Here is a 22,210-nt window from a genome sequence, read left to right on the forward strand (position 1 = left end):
CCCCCCCATGAGTTTTTTAAAACCCCTAAAAAAATGGCAGAAATATTTTTCGAGATTAAAAAACTTTAAACTTGATACTGACATTTTTAAATTTTTTTATAAAAAAAAATCTATAATCAAACCAATGAAACTTGCCATCAACTATTTCGTTAATAAAAGTTTTGATTGTATTCTATATTATATGTATTTGTATTTGTATAATTATATACGTTGATAAAATATTAAGCTTTAATCGTATAAAAATTAATAATTATATTGGTTTTCAGGCAATATTTCTGTTATTCTCCCGAGTCACGATTATCAGTACCTAATATCTATATTTAGATTGTGTTTTCGTCTATTTCTAGCGAAATTAAAATTTTCCCCATTGGCCCGAGACATCACAGTCTGCAACGACGATTGTTTATACGGTCTAGCTGATAATAAAAGTATTTGTTGTCGTAGACCGTAGACTGTATAGTATTGACTATTGCGATTAACATTTAACGGGCGGACGTTTTTAGTTACGCGGTGGTATTTTTGTCTATGGTGGTACAACGTGTTAATAATTTTTGATTAATTTGTTAAATTATTTTGTTGCTTAAAAATTTAAAATGAATAAACTTAATACTAATGAAAAAAAACGTAAACTTGTTTCGGATTATTTTAAAGTACAGAATAAAATTACCACAATTGACAAAACCGGCAAAACTGAAGAAACAAAAGATAACATACTTTATACTTTAATTAGTTAAAAGGTATATAGTAATATAGTATAAATTATAAATCCTTAAATTAGTAAATGTAGTACCCATAATGTGAATCCTTAAGTTATTTATATTTTATACATTCGTGTGAAAAAATGTCTGCTACATCATACATGGAGTAATGCTAACCTTTTAGGGATTTATATAAATACAGTCAACTCGCGATATAACGAATATCGATATAACGAAAATCTTGATATAACGAATAAAACTACCGGTCCCTTGAAAATATCGCGGTATAATATAATTTCGATGTAACGAACTTTCGATTTAACGAATTTTTTTCTCGGTCCCTTGAAATTCGTTATATCGCGAGTTGACTGTATAGGTAAGTTTACCAACAAATTTTGGCAACCCCCCCCCCCCCATGAGAAAATCCTGGCTACGTACCTGGACTAGAACCCAACAACGTAAAATATAATATAATATATATATTAATAAAATTATATGTATTTATTATTTTGTTATTTAAATATGAAGCTATGAGCTATGTGGGGGAGGAGAGAACTGAGAGAAGCCATTGCGTGCAAAATTAACACTATACATGAGGAGTGGCCTCGATATAATTCCAGCCCCCCACTCCGACACACATACCCTTTCATAAGTACACCTCTAGTTGCGATTTACGAACATACGATCTCGTGACGGTCATCGTGTTCGGTTTATATGACTCGAAAGCCGATAGTAAAACGAAACATAATATGAAACGAACGCATTGAAATCTAAATATTTAATAAACATAGACCATAGTATTATGTTATATTATAACCTGGTCAGTGGGGCGCGCATTATGTGTTCGAAGAAATAAACAAAAATAAACATTAAGCAATGTTACGTATTATTACAAATTACAATATATTTATTATTATCTAATATCATGCTACAGTCAACTCGCGATATAACGAATATCGATATAACGAAAATCTTGATATAACGAATAAAACTACCGGTCCCTTGAAAATATCGCGGTATAATATAATTTCGATGTAACGAACTTTCGATTTAACGAATTTTTTTCTCGGTCTCTTGAAATTCGTTATATCACGAGTTGACTGTATATGGGATATACCATATACATATAGGCATGCCAGATCACCATTTTTTTCAGACCACGCAAGAAACTTGTGTACCAAAGAATGCCATGGTGGGAGGACGAAACCCCTCACACCCTCTTCAATAAGATTCACCCTCATAAGTAAACACTTATACACTTATGAAAATTTTTATATACTTATATATACAATTAGCCATTATGGAAATATTTATCAGTCAACAACTTTATTAAGAAAAACAAGGAATCTATTAGGCGCAATATATCTAAACATAATATAAAAAACGGAAACAAAATATTCAAATTATTTTAGGAATATGTTTCCCGGTATTCTACCGCAGTTGACAAAATATACTAAATAGCTAGATTATTATCAACTTAACAATGGCACTATAATATCATCAATTATCATACCAACAGTAAACGGAAAAAATAATTAGTCACGTTTGTAAATTGTACGGTAGTTTTTAGCCAGAAAAATAGGGGTACCATAATATACCCCGTTATCACTCCGAGTGGCACTCCTACGTTTAGGGTATGCAATGCAGTGGCATGCAGTGCCCCTCCTCATTTCTACAACTATGGATATACGACTCCTCGCCACAAGGTTTCTTTTACTCTTATGCACACGACACACCAGCAAAGAATTTTCTCATTAATTGTCCCATCGCTTTCCACTCACAACACAATGGACACTGGACAGTGGGTATTTTTTCCTATTGTTGTGCTTTCCCAAATTAATTTTAAGCTCGGTGCCATCAGCGACTCAAATTTAAAGTATAAGATCCTAGCCATGACTAAATAAATAAACAGACATGATCATTAAAAAACCAATTTTTCCTATCACTGCGCATTTTCCCCAGACATGGCAAAAACAGTATAATTTCTATATAAAAGTAATGTGAAGAACATTTTTTTCTATGATATTAGTGTTTCTTCCAAGTCCGGAGAAGTATAATATATGTATAAAATATGAGTGCAGTAATCTAGCGATCATGCCTGTTTATTTAGTAATGATCCTAGCCTGATATTCTATTTAATATAATATTCAAAACGACCCCTCTATACTAAAATACTATAAATTATATAGAATGGAAACCATGCATGGAAACCAAAACACCACTTTCGGCTATAATGGTTTTATTTTATACTTTTTATAATACCTATGTTGATAATTTGAATTCTTTCAAGTTGTCCTAGAATTTTGATTTCACACAATAATAATCGCGATTAGCTCTTTTTGTATTGAGAAATTTAAGTTCCTGAAATTATGTATGAAGAATGATAATTTTTGTGTTTGTAATTCATAATTATGTATACAAAAAAGTCTATTGAAGTCATAACCCTTACCATAAACAAAATTGATAAAATTAATTTACAATTTCTTATGTTCATTACGACGGTATGAAATGGATGCAACGAATGACAATACCGAGGACACACAATACAAATTATAGTGATCATATTAAACCGAGACAAGTCATATATGTTGCCTAACCAGTACTCCTTAAAACACGGTATGGCGGTGCGTTATTATTATTCGAATTTATTAGTTTTTTTTTTCATTGATCATTAAGCTCGGCAACTATGGCTATTAGATGTTTTATTTTTTTTTTGTTAGTTTGTAGGGGAGGGTACTGTTGATTTGTAAACGTGTGTGTATAGTTTTGGCAGATTTTTTAGGGGGCACTCGTGGATATCTGCCATGCCCGGGTGGGGGATGGCGGCACTCCTCTCGTGACTTGCTCGAAGCAAAATGCCACCCGTGAACCGAGGTTTGAAGCAGCGCCGGTGTGCGTCGCAACCGACGCTTTAGTCCGCTCGGCCACTCCGTTCCCCATTAGTTTTTTATATGAAACATCTAATGCAGCAGGTGAAATCGATAATCGGTTGCAGCCACAAGCGCAAGTCATGTATAAATATTCCTTAAAATAAAGAATATTTTTTCTTAAAATAAATCTGAATGTTTTGTTTTTGACTATGTCATGTTTATTTCATTTAATAAACCATCCTTTCAACTTTCATGCATTTTTCTACACAAAACAATTTGGTTTTTTTTATTTACTAACGGCACGTCGTCACAAAGACAGTGGCGTATAGAAGGGAGGACGTGGGGGTCAGACCCCCCCCCCCCCTAATGGCTTTTATTACCTTAGTAAAAAGATTAGAGAGGGTGGGGGATTTTCCAATTTTCCCTCCCTGTCGTTTTTTTTTTTTTGATCCCCCTTTCAGAAATCATGTCTACGCCACTTCACAAAGAGTAACTTACATGTATGCAGCGAATAATAACAAAAGATTAAAAATAAAACAAAAAAAATCATTTATATTATAGCACCATGACGGTTCACTATATTATTATATTTGTTTCATTAAAATCTGTACAACACACACACACATACACACGGTGTCTAATTTTTTATAATACAACACATTTTTTATGTTAGATTTAACAATACATTTCACTAAAAATATTTACAGTAAATGCATAACAAGGATAAATTAAGACTTTTAAAATTAATAATAATATAATATTAAGCTGCGATATAATATCATTATAAATCATCTCTGCACAGAGGTATAAGGGGCGCACGCGCACACACACATAATAATATTAAATAATAATATAGTATTATTCACATTGTTATGATTAATATTATTTCAGTTTTATATTTTGTTTATATATTTTATTCGTTACATATTTTATCACCCAAGACCTTTGCGATCACAATCGGGTTTCGTTATCTCGATCGAAGAGGCGAATATCACAACACTACGACAGGTGGGGTGGGTGGGGTCAGCGAGACCGAGCAGTAAGTTTGATTCTCTTAATAACGACAGTATTATTATCGTTCGCATTTCATAAATAACTATTATAATATTATATCCTAACCACACGTCGGAGCACACTAACATAATATTATTACGTCGTAATATCGTGTTAAAATCTAATAATAATATGTTTTGACGGGGCGTCGCAAATGGGGGATGCGCGAGCGACAGGTCTCGTCGACTAGAGAAGACCGTTTCGAATGGTTTTAGCGAAAAAAATAACACGTACTACGACTAAATTACGCTCGTCTCGACCTATACCGTTTCGAGTCTATATTTACACGGACAAATTATAAAACAAACACACACACACACACGTTGTTCGAGAGCAATTATTAATAAGTATAAAACACACACGCACATATAGAGCCGATGCGACTTCGAAAGACGAGCGAGTGGTTTGTGGGGGGGAGAGGTAGGGGAGATATGATGAGACGCGAGTCGTTCCGATTGTAGAGATCTGACCGGGGGCTAACCCAGTTTAAATCGTTTCTGTGTTTCAGTCGATTTTTTTATCATACCAAGTTTTCCTCGAAGCGCACGCAAGCTCGAACGCAAAATTGTTTTCCAATAATATAATATAATATTTTATGATTTCGCCTTCCTCTGCGAACTATTGTAATTTATTTTAGTTTATATGTTTTTTTATCGCATCAATAACACACATACATATTATATATATATTTATACTATAGTATTATGTAACATGTGTGTTTTGAACGCGTCAACGTTTAAAATGTAATTTTTTAGTCTTCGAGGGTTTCCTTGAGCGCGCGTAACTGCTCCTCGCCCAGCTGAATTTTGTCGGCGATCTCGCGGGCGTCGATCAGAAGTTTGGCTTTCATCGCGATGAAATGATCGTAGTCTGAGTACTCGTCGGCAGTCAGATACCGGCACAGTATGGTCGACACGAAGTCGCCGCGCCTGTCGATGTTCTCCTTCAGCTCCTTGGCTTCTTCCAGTTGACCGGTCAGCTTGCACTTTTTCTCCTCCAGCGCCTTCTGCGGGACGAAAAATGATGAAAACGTTTTTATTATTACTATTACCATCATGATAACTCAATAGAATTGTTGTATGTACGATACGGATAAAATATAACCAAAAAAACTAATCATGCGGACTGTAAAATTCAAAAACATGCTATAACCCTGCAATATTAACCATGATATTGAGAACCCCGCGGGGAAACAACCGGAGAAAGATTCTATTTCAGTACATTTTTCTAAATGATAACCCCTTGGAAAGATTAAGCACATAGATAAACACGCAGTACCGATTTAATTAATATTTTGTGATAACCACTGCTGTATTTATATACCTATGCACCCAAGTGCATAAGGTGTAGGGGATATATTTATGTCACCATATTATATTTAAAAAAAAACCAAGAAACACCAATGTTCTTATTTTTTTTTTGTTTAATATTGATTTTGTATAAGTACACATTTACTGCATCTATTACTATAATAATATAATATAGTTAATGTCTGTTGGCTGTACAGTGATTAATTCAAGGGCACCTAATTTAATGGGCCAATCGCGTGCTACTATACCGTATTGGGAGACCACATTAACTTGAAATCTATTCGTTTAATGAACTTTTGTGCAACCTTGCACGATAAGAGTCACGGGAAAAAATATAATAATATACTTTTTACTAACAATATATATTTAAAAAATACAGCCCAGAGAGAATTTTGGTTACGATTCAAACCGTAAGCACGCACGCACGGTCCCTAACGGTTATTATTATTATTTACCTTTTCCGAATGGTCTGCGTCCAAGTCCAGCAGTGCATTTTCCGCTCTGGCCAAACGTCCACTCAGGCTCAACAGCAGACTTGTAATGTGACCCACTTCCTGTACGTGAGTTTTGAACTTGTTGGCTTCCTGAGGCTTAGCCACAGACTTAACCCGTTCGGCCACCGATACGCCCAGAGTCTCATTCAGCGCCGCCTCTTCGGCTAGCGCGATTTGTTCATTTCGGAGTACTTTCAGCTTTCTGTCCAGCCGAGACACTAGGTCCGCCTGAAAAATTATTTTTCTTGTTAGCTGGAGTGTAGACGTACTTAAGAAAAAATATTTTTAAGGACAATAGGAGTATAATATAGCGTTGTTGCGTTGAAAAACCTTCAATGAGTAATATAATATACAAATCTTAAACACTGTTATCATAGTATATTTAATATTTTGTACTCGCCTTTTTCTTTTGCAAGTTTCCGATCCCGTTGCATTCAGCCGGCGGTTGTATCTGCCGGCTGTAGTGCTGCAGGTTCAGGAGTTTCGCCTTAGGTTCGGACGTGGTGTAGTAGGATGAGTTGGCCGATAGTCCGGCGGCGGCAGTGGTAGTCGACGAGGGGCTAGTAGTGAAGGTGATTGGGCCGCTGCGAACAAATCGTAAAAAGTCAAAATACATTCATCTCAATTTCATTTCTTGTTTACGCAAACCAGAAATAACTAGGTATAATCATAATATTGAGATTCTCTAGTATAATAATAATATGATATAGAAACCATTTTCCAAGACCATATTTTAAAAATACGAAGTTATATGGGACAAATAAAGCCAATGGATGGCATACATTTTTTATACATTGGCTGCAGGGATATGTGGGTTACAGACGGACGTAATGCATAGGGGAATTCGACCGTCAAGTATAATTAATATAAAGTCCTCAGCTGCTACGATGACGCTCGTGTCATCGTTTTACAGAAACATCCACGTCAATTCGTCAACGTAAACTGTATACATTAATAGGTACAAAATATTATTATGTACAGTCGCCGTTATAAACGTATATTATCAGCCGTCTGCGGTGCGGGTATAATGAAGCCGATAAAAATAATGTATGATAATTATTCAAACGGGACATATTATAATGATCGGCCCGTATAAAACATACGGTACGAAAACTGCCAATAACGACACTCGGCTGATATGGTTTAATGTACTTTCGGGAAAATAAAAAAAACGAGTGATAAAATTCAGATACTGAATATTTAGTCTTTTTATGGGTTTATATTCTGTAGTCACACATTAAAAAAACTTGTACTTATACCACACTCTGTAAACTATAAAACTATAGTAAAAACTAATCTAAACCACGAATTATATTTAAATTAGTTCTATAAAAATTTATATTTACCTATATATTATGTTCGATTTCATTTTAACTCTACGACATCGGCCAATCATGGAAGTAATATTCAACCGAACGTGGACGCCGTTAACCGGCGATTACAATTTACATATTTTTAATTTATTATTCGTATTTTATATAATATAAAAAATAAAACGCGACCGGATGGGAATAATGCGACGATATTCTCAAGATGCTTGCACCACACGCACTAATCAGACACATATAATATGCTTGTTAATGGTATACAGAAAGTACCACTCGTTCGGAATAATTCAGAATAATACCTAGTGATAAAAAAAATAAACAATACCTAAGCGAGGAGTGTATGTGGGGACAATATAGATAAGGCACTGTACACATAATAATACGATAAATATGATAATAAAATGTCATACAAAACGTGAAATAGATGAAGGTGAAATAAATAATTAATATAGATGTAGGTATACCAAAAATCAAAATACAACGAAATCGAAATTGATTGAATTGCATACCTACATACCTAATATTATAAATAATAATTGTACTAGACTTACAGAATTTCGATGTATGGTATATTAAGTCCACCTAAGTCGATCGACTTCGTGACATTTATTACATTTTTGTATAGTTCAATGCACGCACACCATGATGTCCCTAATCCTTCGGATACTGAGATATTCGTCAAAGACACATTTTAACTACATTTCATATCGGATTTAAGCGTACGTAGTAAGTACGTTTTTCGACTCTTGTCGGAATAATTGTAATACGGGACGCATAACATATGTGTCGTCGAATTCTGTTAGATTATCTACCCGCGGCAAAATACCAGAGCTGTTAAGTATATCACGGAGGTTACCGGTTATACGGTGTGAGGATTATTCCGAAGCCAATGAGTACACAGAGGATCGTCGTTAAATACTCGAACGTTATTTGTATGTTGTCTGTATAGGTACCTACGACTATATACGGATGAAGCGTCGTCATGTACACACTACTTTACATATTCCTTTGTGTATTTTACGCATACACAATTCCATCACATTCATTATACCTGCATTTATTTTAACCCGACCAAATTCGACTCAACATCGTATTACCATAACATAATATACCTAATATCATCGCCGTAATTACCACACGGTGCCAATCAGTCATCGCCACTCGATAATTCTGCGAATTTATCATTTGCGTGTGAATAACGCCACGACGTTTCGTATAGTAGTAGAGGTACCTACGTATTTACTCATAATAAGCGATGGTAAGAATGATGTCATAAAAATATTTTATTATCCAATTTTATGCGGTATATACACGCACAGCGGTAAGTGCCAACATATAACATATTAATTCGTTTATAATAGTATAATAATTAATATTAATTAGTATGGGACCGAGTCAAGTGTAAAAATACGTCACCAAAGTCTGCTAAGCAAGCTCGACGAGCAACCACGTTTATTTTTTCAGCATTGTTATTGTACATCAGCTGTTTACAACTGTGGTCGAAACGGAAACGGGGCGTCGAGAACAGACATTATATTTGAAAACTATTTGCTGTATCGGATGTCTCACACACGACGAAATGCATGATGTTCGTCGAGGTAAAATAATATCCCTTCGCTTAATTTATATGATATATTTAAGAAAAATAACATTTGACTTACCACATGGCGTCACTGCTACTGCAGTCGATAAGTTTTTCGGCGACCGAAGTTCTGGACCTCGGTACCAAGTCCATGCGGAACAACGGAGAAACATAGTCAGTAGAACGTTTCACGTCTGGTCCGGGAGCTGAAACACAAAATATGACGAGGTCAAACTAAGCGGATATCGTATGGACAGGTGAATAACGGATTTACCTTTGTCCATTTTCTCTGAGCGTCAGAAAGCAGCGAGGAAACGAATAATACATGACATATTATTAGAATAATGCACACGGTTTTCGTCAAAAGGGACCCAGGGAAGATGGCAAGTACTGGTTTTATTAAAGGATTTGGTAGTAACTCAAATATAGTTAGATAAGTGAAAAACGGGACATACAATTTTCTCCAACAGTATTGGGCAAAATAAATTATTAAAGTAATTACACAAATAGTTTCAAGTTGAAAATAATTGATCAAAAATAATAATAATTGAAAAAAATTATCGATATTAATATAATTCTTTAACATTTTGATCATAATACCTATATATGGTTGTTTTTGCTCAACACTGTATGGGTAGGTAAAGAGGGGTATTCAGAAGTAAAATATAGTAATAATTAAGTAATTATTAAACGGGAATAAAAGCTTAAAGGGAATCCGTGCTGTACAATATATAAAATAATAGTAGTAACTTACCCAGTATGTTGTGGAGTTTGTCGGACGGTGACAGGTGGCTAATGAGATCGCGTGACAGTTCTTCGCATTCGATCTCTTCGGGCGATTTGCGCCGGACTGCCGACGGGGTGTCGCCGGCGACGGACTTGAGTTCCGTCTGCGAAGTAGAATCCGATGACACCACCGAACAGCTTCTGGACACAGGATTGCGGTAACGGTGGTCAGTGTCGGTAACGGCCACCGCGGGCTCCGCCGTGTGCCATGTAGAAGCGCAGCACTCGTCAAGATCACCGGCAGTGGCGGCAGAAGTGGCCGACGGTGAGTGGATCTGGAGTGGTGGCGGCGGGCCACTGATGCCAAAGTCGCCGGACGACAGCCTGGTGGGTGAGTGGGACGGCGACGGAGCGTTCAGGGACAGGCTGCTGTAGCCGCTCTCGGTGGATCCCACCTGAGACAGGTCGGACTGCGACCGTTTCTGCAGGTGCAGGCTGGACGTGGACTCGGAGTGCCGAGGCGGCGGCATCATCATCAACTGTAACGTGGTGATGGCTGGGTCCGCCTTGTTGGGCATGTTGGACGGGTCCGACTGGGTCCGGGGCGTCCGGGACGATCGTTTGAAATCTTGTCCGGTCGAGTTGTTGGTCCGTGGCAGAGTTTTCGACAACTGTTGTTGTGAAGGCTGGTCGACGACCGGCCGCTCGGACAGCACCGCGGGGGTTGGTGGTGACGGCGGCGCGACCGCCACGGCCACCGCGTCGACAGTCTGTTGTTTGCCGGGCGACGACTGTTGTTGACTAGTTGCTGTGTTATTGTTGTTGTTATAGTGGTGGAGGAGATGCTGGTGGTCCAGCTGCAGGGATTGCAGTCGACCGCCGCTCGAATCCAAAAGATTGCTGCAGCAATCACTTCCGTCTGGCGCCACGTTTTCCACATCTATTCGCACACACCGTAAATGTTATTAAAAAACGAATAAATGCAATATCTTAAGGCTATCGTTATTTTGTAACTTTTTTTTAAAAAGTAATAAACAATGCGTACGTGGGTAATTTTAAAATGAACACATTTAGTTTAAGAAAAATTTGCTTTGGCTATAAAAATAATAGTTTTCGATTAAAATGTTTGATAAATAAAATACGAATTAATGGAGGAACCAAGCGTGAATCTTTATCGATTTTTGTGTAAAGATTTCATTACACGTTCGAAACACATAAGCATCGCGTTGCGTACAACTATAAAAAGAGTACCAATATTATTATTTGTTTATTATAATAATTCCGGCGGTGTCACCAGCTGTGCTGTCGTAGGTCGTAGGGTAAATTAAATTTAAAATAAAACTGTTTAATAATATTCAGTTGAAAACCGGTTTATTTGTTATTTTTTTCTACAATCGATTATGTAGTGTTTATGTTTATTTAGGTTATAAACACTGAACGAGTACCTTTCTTTTAAAGAAGTGTTAATAAACAATGTAGGTAATTGACTGAATTATATAATAATAAATAATAATTCAGTAGATAATAAATTATAATATTGAAGTTTTCGAGTGTTTTTTTATTTTTGCGAAAAAAGTTGCGTTTTTTGAACTAACCATAACTCGTTTCATCTCAAAACCCACCTCCACTACTTTATTACTACCCTTAATACGAACTTTTTGGGTTACCTTGCGGTTCCACGGCTGCGGCAGCGTCTCCTCGGCCGCCACTGTTCGGCGACGCCGTCCTCTTGTAGCTTCCTTCGAAGTTTGGAAGTCCTTTCTCGCGCTCCCTCGGCTCTCTCTTGTACGCCGACAGGTACGAGGCCTTCGATTGACTCCTGCGGACAAAACGATTCGTACATTTAATAAGACCGTTGAGTTTTTCGACGACTAGTAATAAGACCCGAGACATAGCGGCAGTGCATGACTTATGTGCGCGGACGACAACGCCGTATTAATATTACTATCGAGGTTTGGGAACGAATAAAAACGGCGCTGCCAACCGTCGCCCACCGTGTGCGTGCGTGTTATTAGCTACATTAGCTAGGAGTTGCTGCAGCTGCGAAAAGCGCAAACATTTGACGGGGAAATCCATATTATTATATACAAGCACCGAATGACAAACATCCAAGTTGGGTTAGGCACGAATGCGGGGTAATATACGTATAATGCGTATTAAATTTCGCGCTTTACAATATAAAAATTCCGATCTATAAAATATAATTATCGCTATATTAAAACCATTTCCGCGGTGTTTGCGTATCATGTCGTATCATGCGGGATCGATACCAACGATGTGCGGTGAAGGTGCGTGTTCACAGGCTAGGGTCAACCGTAACGGGCGGGTCACAATATTTTTTTAATGTGCTATATTATGTGCATATTATATTTTTATATTATTATTATTACGTTTCTGGCGTATACAAACCGCACGCGACGAACGCATAAAATATTATAATAATGTATAACGCGACTGTTAAACGCGGGGCGTACGTAAGGCGATTCATTTTTTTTTTTTATAAAATAATAAAATATGAAACGACAATAGTATTATTATCATTATTTTATATTCGATTTATGAACATCGAACGTTTGTCACGTTAGACGAGTTTTGTTTTGCGCCGATCGGTTGCATACAGATTGAACGGAAAACATTGTTTTTGTGCCATAAAACAATAGTGTCGCAATTAGAAACACAATGTGACGGGTAAATAATAAATATTATATTAGGCGGTAAAGCGGGTCCCCGACTAAAGTAAAAAATCAAAAGAAGAGAAGAGAAGAGACGAAATTAACGCGCAGCCAGGTAATGATATTCACGGACTCAGTCATTATGTGACTGGCAATTTCGCCAATCGGAGCCCAAAATTTCTTTCCGCCGAATTTGTCTCGATTACCATAATATTGCAAATGAGTAATTATATATATATTATAATATATATAGGCGATAAGGAACACACGCCTGTTATGTACACGTGCGGTGTTGTCGACAGTGACTTTCTTATTATGGAAATATGTTTTTTTAGTCGTAATGATAGAACAGACCGTGCGACGTTTTTAATTATTTCATTATTATGTATTATATTATATTTTGCGCAATAATCTGTCGGCCGCGGCTGTTCTGACAGATTTGGGACGACATGAGCAAACACGAGTAAAAGGGCGACGACGAAAATTCCATATCACGACCTTCGCGGCGGATCCTGAACGCATTGTGGTAAGAGGGAGGTGGGGTATAAATTGTTGTTGAAATTTAAACCCAAAACTATATAATTACTTAAACCTCATTAAATATTTTATAATATAAGATATTGATTAATAAACATTAATATATAATAAATAATTAGGTAGGTATATGAAAAAAATTGATTACATTTTTTACCCATATGATACTACAATTATATTTGTAACAGATAATACTTAAGATAAAGACTTATCTTGATAGTTTTTAATAAAAAGTATAATTAATAGTATAATATATAAATGTACGGATCATCGCCACTCTATAATTGTATACTATATAATTCTATACACACGAATATAATATATTATAAAACCTATAAGTCAATGCAAGACGCAAATAGCAATAATTAATCAGCTTTTAAAACGAAATAAAAAGTTCATTCCAATCAACGACGAGCCCCGAGATCCACGACTGTCCGAGTAGAAAGAACTCGTCGTGTAATCACGTGGACTCGTTGTAAAAATACTTAAAACAAACGCGTAACGTTCACGGAAATCTTTTAATTAGGTACCATCACCTCCATCAGATATATATATATATACACTATGAAAAAAACAGTGCAACAGAGAGCTACAATTATATACCGTATACCACTAATTGGGTACGCTCCACGGCTGTCCAACGGACGACAGACAACCTGCAGCGATCGGCGTCATTATATCGTCGCTAACAAAAACCTTATACAGTACCTACGGTAAACGACCGCATATACCTATGCAGAAATTAAGTACCTAAACTTGATGGAAAAGTCTAAAATTAAACGACATCATAATATAACATATAGTTAGGCATTTCCTATGTAACAAATTATCGACCCCTATACCCCAACGCAAAATCCTGGTTACGCCACTCTGCAGACGACCCAAAAACTGTATAATATTGTAACTAATAGGGTATTCGTATGCAACGATATTTGATGTATACAATCGTCAATATAGATATAATTCGTATTCAAGATAAACGTTTCGTCTCCACTTATCTCTGTACATTTTCTGCAGCGGTGCTCGATGAGTCGTGATCGATATTCGCGTAGTAATATCATTATTGTGATTGATCAAACCAAACCGGTGCGCGAAATTGATATTTTGCGCGGGCGGCAAGACCTTAAAATATATTAATATTATAGAGGTCGTGAGCGAGAGCGATATCGACGATATCGTTATTACTTATTAGTTATTATTATTATTGCACACACGTCGTCGGGTGCAATTCATTTTTTTGGCGATCGAACGCCTGACGCTCGTGACGCGTTTAGCCTCAATACAAAACGCGATATATATAACGACAATTGCAGACTATACAGACACATATTGCGGATTTTTCGATCGTTGCACAACCATATTATTATCTTGGCGCGAGCGCAGAATTTGTTGTTTCATATGCACATACATAATAATTAATATATTATATATAGGTACCCGACAACGCGCGCGGCGTGTGGACTAATGATCCGGCGACACGTATACGACACCACGCGAATATTATCGTTGTTATAATGTGATTTATTATATTGTATACGAATTATTTATTATTTTGTTGGTTGGAAATGATTGTTTTCGACGGATAAATTGGCCGTTCCGAGGTCGCATGCTCGAACACTTATAATGACCCGCCGAGGTCGGCGCGACACCGCGAGCTCATTGTGCCGCAGCAGTGTTTTTATCCGCGACGAACAATACGAACAACACGGGCCTCGAACAATCGGTTCGCGCGCTCCGGAGATCTGTTTATCGTACGAGTGAAAAACGAGAAAATCGACAACAATAACACATATTACACATTTAAGTATTATAAGATAGTGTATTACGACATTCCGTCGGCAACGCACCCGTGTTTTTGAATTTAACAACTGTACTGGGTACTAGGGTACCTATATATTAATATATTATTATATTCGGCCGCGAGGATTTCGTTCGCAAATCGCCGAAACCTACATCCATATACCGCACAATAAATTTATTATAACGACGACCATTGCAAACCGCACGGCGGTCTGTACACGCAACATACGCCTAAAACTTCACCTGCAGCAGGTCCAAGTGTATGTAGCCCTGTGCGTCTTTCGCAAACGCGTTTTACATAACGCACGGAGTAGCGATAAACATCCTAAGCACGGCGTCGAAAAAAAATTTACCGCAAAAACAACACGTCTGTAGTTGCCTCTCTCGCATAGGATTAGAGAAAAAAAAACCGCGAAAGCCCGATCTCCCCGCCGCGGTTATGGTAACCCGAACCGCCGCCGCCCCGGACACATCACGCTCGGTAGTATAATAATAATAATATGTAACCGCACTCGTGGTATCCTCTCCCGCGCACGCACCCGCGCGTACGTATACTCTGCAATTAAAATAATGTTGCATTAAGTCGTCGCACGCACAACATCACATCAGAGCATATTATACTTTATTCGTACACACTACACATGCATATTATTATCATGTATAATACCTGTGCAACACGGAGCGCGAACGCAACGGGATACCCGAGGCGGTGTCGGCGAGGGCAGGGGACGGTGACGGAGAACGCGCACTATCGCTGTGTGTGTGTACGTTTTCACGGCCTCCGGGGTCTCGCGGATGAAGATTAATCAAACACCACATAAACGTATAATAATATTACATATTATTATTATTATATTAATATTATCATTATACGCTCGTACGATGGGGGTATACACGCGAGCGCTCGCGATCTAACTCGTAGAAAGCAAAAGTTCCTCTACCGGTTTCCGTCATCGCGCTGGCGGTTGTTCACGGCCAACCGAGAGAGTTGTCATCGTTGTTGAAGCCGCGCGCTGCCGCCGTTATCCATCGTTCGTCAACTAAACGGCGTCGTTTTTTTACAGATATTTGTTAATATTTTCTAAAATATCACCCGACTAGTTTCGTGAGTCTATTTAAAATTTTTGTTGAAATTCGGTTTCGCAAGCGCACAAGCGGTTTGACAAAAAAAAAAAATAACAAAAATTTCCAAATGTATATAAGTAATATATACTGCAAATAAACCTATTGCAGTGATTTACTAGTACGTTGGTATGATATAATTATATTATAATATAGAAGAAACCGCTATTTCCGGAATTATTTATATATTCCACCGTGGCAGTCATTGTTGCAAGTCAACGCAAGCAGACGGCGTATGGTGCAGTTTTTGACAAATTTTCGTCGTGTATATTATAGTTTACAGCTTTACCACCGAACGATAATTATATTTTTACTGCTCCTCCTCGTCGAAAGTAATCAAAAATAATTATGTTTTTCTCTTTTTACACCACCCGAACAACACACAATATTATTGCTCACGAGTTTCGAAACGCAAACACCGCCGCGGCGATAACACCTACCAAAAAATAGTTCTTAATTCTTATAATATGTTTGTTATATGCTCGGGTAATGTCGTACTAGCAGTACAATATATATAAATATACTAAAACACCACAAAACACCACAATTAGATATGGTTTATTTTTTTTTCGAAATAGGGTTATAAGTTCGTCGACAATGGATTGAGGGGGGAACCATGTTCCCACACGCTGCAACCGATAGCATTCGTCATGTTTACAAAACAACACATGTATGTGTGTGTGTGCGTGTTTGTGTGGGAGAGGATATATATTATCATTGTGTGTGAATGTCGAACGACGATTAGGTTTACTCAACTTGGGAAAAGAATGCCGTCTCGTGTATGAACAATAATACAATACAATAATGTCGTCGTTGGTACACACACAAACAGGCACACTCATCACTATACGCGGTTCTAACTATACGACGTCAGCTAAGAGTAGTTTTTTCTAAAAAAAAAAACATCATCTAGTATGTTTTATAATATATAATATTATATTATAGGTAGGTACACGACATATATACGACACGGAGGTAAACGCGCTTTTACGCATTTATTAATTTATTATGTAATAATAATATATATTATAATATTATAATATAATATACGTACACGTACTTCGAGAATCCGACGTTTAGTTTCCTCACACCAGACGACAAAATGTTCAAATACCTGCATAGTACCAACGATTTGATAGCTTCACGCTTGCGCATCCTGATCTTAGTATTTTTTTGTTTATTAGCCCTAAATTTTTTCTGCGCTCAATAGTCCCACGCGAGACCTAGATCCTGATGTCTTTCAGATGTTGGCGAATCTAAGTTTACTTGAGTTTTAACCAAAGATTTCTCGGATATACTTATATGCGTGTAGAAGGGATCCAACTCAACTATATGCTCGAAACGGTGGAGTCATAACAATACATGACACTACTGCAGTATATACGATAATACAATCGTCAACTAGCTGTTATGTAATTAATATATATAATTGTCGCACGTACGGCTTCTCCTGCTGGGGCTTCCCATATTGTCATAATGATTTAATTTTGTCGGCAAACAACTACGTGGCTTCCCTCAACCCCGTAAACGCCACTTGGACAAGACGTCGATAATAAGACGCGTACCTCTGGTACGTCTCACGTATATGATATAATCTAATTACTGTCATTTTTTACAAGTCTGTCGTCGCGTAGTGGCGTATAAGGGTGTGTCCGCGACCGATTACTGCACGTGATACCTCTATACGCGGCATTCAAGGTAGGTGGCGGGGGCGTGGTCCGTATCAAAATATAAAAAAAAACATAACCGAGTATGACGGCGGCAAGAATGAAAATAATAATGATAAATAAATATAAAAAACAGACTTTCGTGCGCACAAAACAGATCGAGTCCTTGGACGCACACTGGCCGCATATAATATTATATTATATCCTGTTCGGAATTCCATTATTATATTTTCCTGTAACACGTTTCAATCGGCGGCGCGCACGGTGTTATAATTGGCCGAGTTAAGTCGTCACAGGCAGTGAACACCGCGTTGTAGCAATAATAATAATAATAATATATAATATCATCAGAGAAGCATAATATGTATTCCGCAACGCGCAGTGATGGATCGGTAACGATTTTTCGTCGAGCCACGTGAAAAACGCGATCGTGACGACAAACCACTGACCGTGTGTGTATGTATAGTAAAAAGTGTACGTGATTTGGTTCAAAGACCCCCGCGAACGGATATATACACACACACACACATAGTGAACAAGCACAGTTGTTGGTCGGTCGTCGTTATTCCTGCAGCGAAATGACTATAATATAAAGAGGAACTACGCGACGAAGACGACTGCACGATGGAATCGTTGTATTCGATGGTGGAGGAGTTGGAGGAGAGGAGGAAGAAAGAAACAGAAAAAAGTATATAATAATCGCAATAAATAACGGAACGCGTACAATATAGGTATATATTATACTAAGACGACGGTTGTGTGTATGCGTGTGACGGACGTGGGCCAAACGCGACGACATTTCGGTAGTCGTGAAGTCCGGATGAAAACCTCCGTTGTGCGTCGTCGTCGTCGTGAGTCGAGTTCCGACCCAAACCGGATTTGAATAATACAATGACCGCCAGCGCCACAGGTCGGTAGAGCACACAATAATTACAGTAAAAATAACGAAATTGTAATAAAATATGAAAAAAAAATGATAATAACAACACATAATAATAATTAACTGTGCGGAAATTTACTCGGCTGCAGTACACACAATATACATATTACTATATTATAATAATATGCACACGATTGTTGTTTCAAAAACTCGGAACGAACGAAACGTATCTCCCCTGTACCGAGTTCGCTGCAATTTCGAAGCGTTACGTACGGAAATAATATAATAATAACGTTATTACTTATTGCGGAGCTACATTATAACATACACAATTACTACTTCTCGTATAAATTTAAGTTAAATTTTTCCGTCGTTGATTCTTACGGTAACTTATGGAAGGAAGCAGTACTGCTATACATAAATTACGACATACACGGTCAACCGCGTGCGCCGCCATACAGACGTTCTAAAATAATAATAATATTATATTATTATGTGCGTATTTCATGCGATTGAAAATTTATGGGAAAACTGCACGCGATTTAATATTGTTAATAATTGTTGTAATAATAATAATATTAATTATTGTCGTTTGTCGGAGAATATTGAAATATCGTATAGTATACAACGCAGAAAAACGGATTTTATTATCATTAAATTAATTAAATTAATTGATATTAATTTAGGTAGCTATAAAAATTTGAGAATAAAAAAATCATAATCATAAAAAGTACTATTATAGCTGTAGCGAAAAACGGGAGATGTTTATCTTGCAACGGCGAGACTGGTTCGAGTGGCGGCGGTGGCCGTCGTCGCGGCAATAACGAATTTTGCACACGCACGCACGCGCGGTGTGCCAAAAAACAACGTTCGTCTACATTTGACAATACGACGACACACACAATAATAATAATAATAATAATCAAACATCGTTCGATCTGTACAACCATACATATAAGCACACGGCACACACAAAACAAATTTTAATTTATATTGTGTATTAATGTATCATTATGTGGGACAACGTTCGCGTCACAGACGATAGTTTTCATAGTTTTGCTTCCGAGAAAAGTTTTGCTTTTCTGGATGATCGCCGTAGCACATAGCCACACCGCATACATTATATTATAATAAATAATAACAGGTACTGTATTATTACTTAGTTTTAGAATACGTTTATTTGCGTCCACCGACGCATATACGATTTTTCCATAATGTAATAAATAATAATATACAGGTCATATACTACACGGCCGCCGAGAGAACAAGCAGACAGCAGTAGGTATAGTACATAAGACATAACAGTATATTATACAGTATAGAGGTATCCGATTTGACGAACGCGATCCCGTTACGTACAATATTTATGTACTATATTATTATAGTAAGTATAACTATAAAATGATTTACGATCGTTTACTTTTTAAACTCGTTTGTTTTGGTGACACGCTGGTAAGACTTGTTTTAGCACCCGGAGAAACGTCATTCTAAATCAGTCGTATGCGCGATTGAAAAAAAAACGAACGAATTATCAAGAAAAAAAATGATAGTAGATTTTCTGGCGAATTTGTATTTTGAACCGACAAAAACGATATATTATGGGAAATAAAATCACAACGCTAGAGTGCTAGACGTTCACACTCGGCAAATATTGCGAAAAATCGTATAACGCAACAGACGATTAAAATACCACATTCGTATATAATATACAGTCGAGGTACCTATAATATCTAGAATTATATACAAAATACACACATGACGTGTATAAATGCTATTATTATAGTTTCGCCGGTCACATATTGTATTTCAAACGGCGTGTCCTTCACGCAGAGATATACGTTTACACATAAGAACGCACAAATTGAATACGAATTATGACGAGTAAATTTTTTTGTAGTCCGTATTAAATTTCAAACGCCCAGACACCTAGTAGACTCTCGGTGGTATAAGTATATATATATATTCATATATTTGTTTAAGAGTTCGATGAAAACGGCAAAATCTACTTTAACATAATTTGAAATTATTTTAAGATTACTCTGCAAGATATAGTATAACTGCATGTAGTGACATTAAAAATGTAATAATTACTATTACTTTTAGAAATATTCCCCTAAGTACGGCTGTGCGCGATAGTTTAAGAAAATAACTGATTTAAACAGATCTAAAAATTCCATAGCCAAAGCAAGACAACGGAAAAAAAACGTAGGTCAAACACCAACAATTCCAATCTACAGACGAGGATAAAATATCATCAAACTGACGATTGATTTCGTGACGCGTCAGAATGAGAAAAATATATTATTTCTGCTGCCGAAACGCTACCGAGGCGTCACGGTCTACCGTTTCACCGATCGATATATATAACAAAATATTATAATAATAGTACACGCAAACAAATCTTCCATTGTTTACTTCTCCCCCCTTGCACCATCACGTAGACTGGGTTATATAATTGTATATAGGTACGTATTATGTATTATATCGCGATTATAATATTATCCGTTGGGGCTAAACACGCAAATAATATACACAACCTCAGTCCACAACCTTGGTCCAATTCTCAAAACTCGTACCCCGAATACATGCGTATACAAACACGATGCGAATTTTTATAATATCGAATACCTATTATAACATAGCCATGGGGAAATGAAAAACGTCTATGTAGACGAGAGACGTCTCACATATTATACACATTATATACGACCCATTGTGTGTGACGTGAGTGTGTTTTGAGCAATGACTCCAAACCAAGTGCAAGCTACTTCCGACCGTGTGCAAGAAGGCGGCGGTGGAGAAATACGTAATCATTACGAACCGAGTGCGTTCGAGGCAAGAAGCTACTCCGTGAAGACATTTTTCCATAAAATAAATTCTTAAAACAGACGTTCACGGTAAACGACCTCGGTCGCGCGGTGGCGTTTACCTCGGGGTCGCGTGAATTATTCATTCCGATTTTATATGATGGGAATGGCCGCTGGTACTGCGGAAATCAGTGACGACTTGATTTTCCACAACGAGACGACAATAAGTGAACGCGCGTTCGGCGATCACCGAATTTGTTGGAACTTAATATAGATAGCTATATAGTATAATATAGTATTAGTGTATAACAGTCTTTATGGCTTATTGTATACCTAGTTGTTTTATTCAATTATTCTGTCATTGCTGCAGTGATGGTATTTGTATCTTATTTTTTATTATTATCATTTGTATCAGCATATTTATCTCCTATCATAGTATTAGGAATCTAATTGTTGTAACACATCGAAAGCACCGTTTTATATTTTATTAATATATTTATAGCTTTTAGATCCTGTATTCCTGAGGACATAATATATACATTATTGTATAAGCTAATGTTCAAACTTCAAACCCACATTAAATCTATCAACTGGCTTAAGCTCAATTAGTTGGTCCTTCAAATGGGATAATAATGGAAACTAGCTGTGTCCCATGTCGGCTGAATAA

General features: G+C 37.1%; 1 protein-coding gene across 5 annotated transcripts in view; it reads right to left on the minus strand.

The window, feature by feature from the left end:
* Positions 1-4,114: 4,114 nt before the first annotated feature.
* Positions 4,115-22,210, minus strand: part of LOC100166532 (protein Shroom) — a 173,540-nt gene continuing 155,444 nt past the window's right edge. For 3 of the 5 annotated variants that reach the window (XM_008183349.3, XM_008183352.3, XM_029487341.1), the window contains 7 exons: positions 11,717-11,880; positions 10,090-11,001; positions 9,610-9,624; positions 9,415-9,541; positions 6,826-7,009; positions 6,387-6,653; positions 4,115-5,627 (listed from right to left, as the gene is read on the minus strand). In XM_008183349.3, coding sequence (XP_008181571.1) covers positions 5,373-5,627; positions 6,387-6,653; positions 6,826-7,009; positions 9,415-9,541; positions 9,610-9,624; positions 10,090-11,001; positions 11,717-11,880 — 1,924 coding nt within the window. In that variant the 3' untranslated portion in view covers positions 4,115-5,372. The remainder of the gene's footprint in view (positions 5,628-6,386; positions 6,654-6,825; positions 7,010-9,414; positions 9,542-9,609; positions 9,625-10,089; positions 11,002-11,716; positions 11,881-22,210) is intronic. The other 2 variants (XM_008183350.3, XM_008183351.3) reach the window with 2 other exon arrangements.

This window comes from Acyrthosiphon pisum, chromosome A1 (assembly GCF_005508785.2).
Source record: "Acyrthosiphon pisum isolate AL4f chromosome A1, pea_aphid_22Mar2018_4r6ur, whole genome shotgun sequence".
Taxonomy (NCBI): domain Eukaryota; kingdom Metazoa; phylum Arthropoda; class Insecta; order Hemiptera; family Aphididae; genus Acyrthosiphon; species Acyrthosiphon pisum.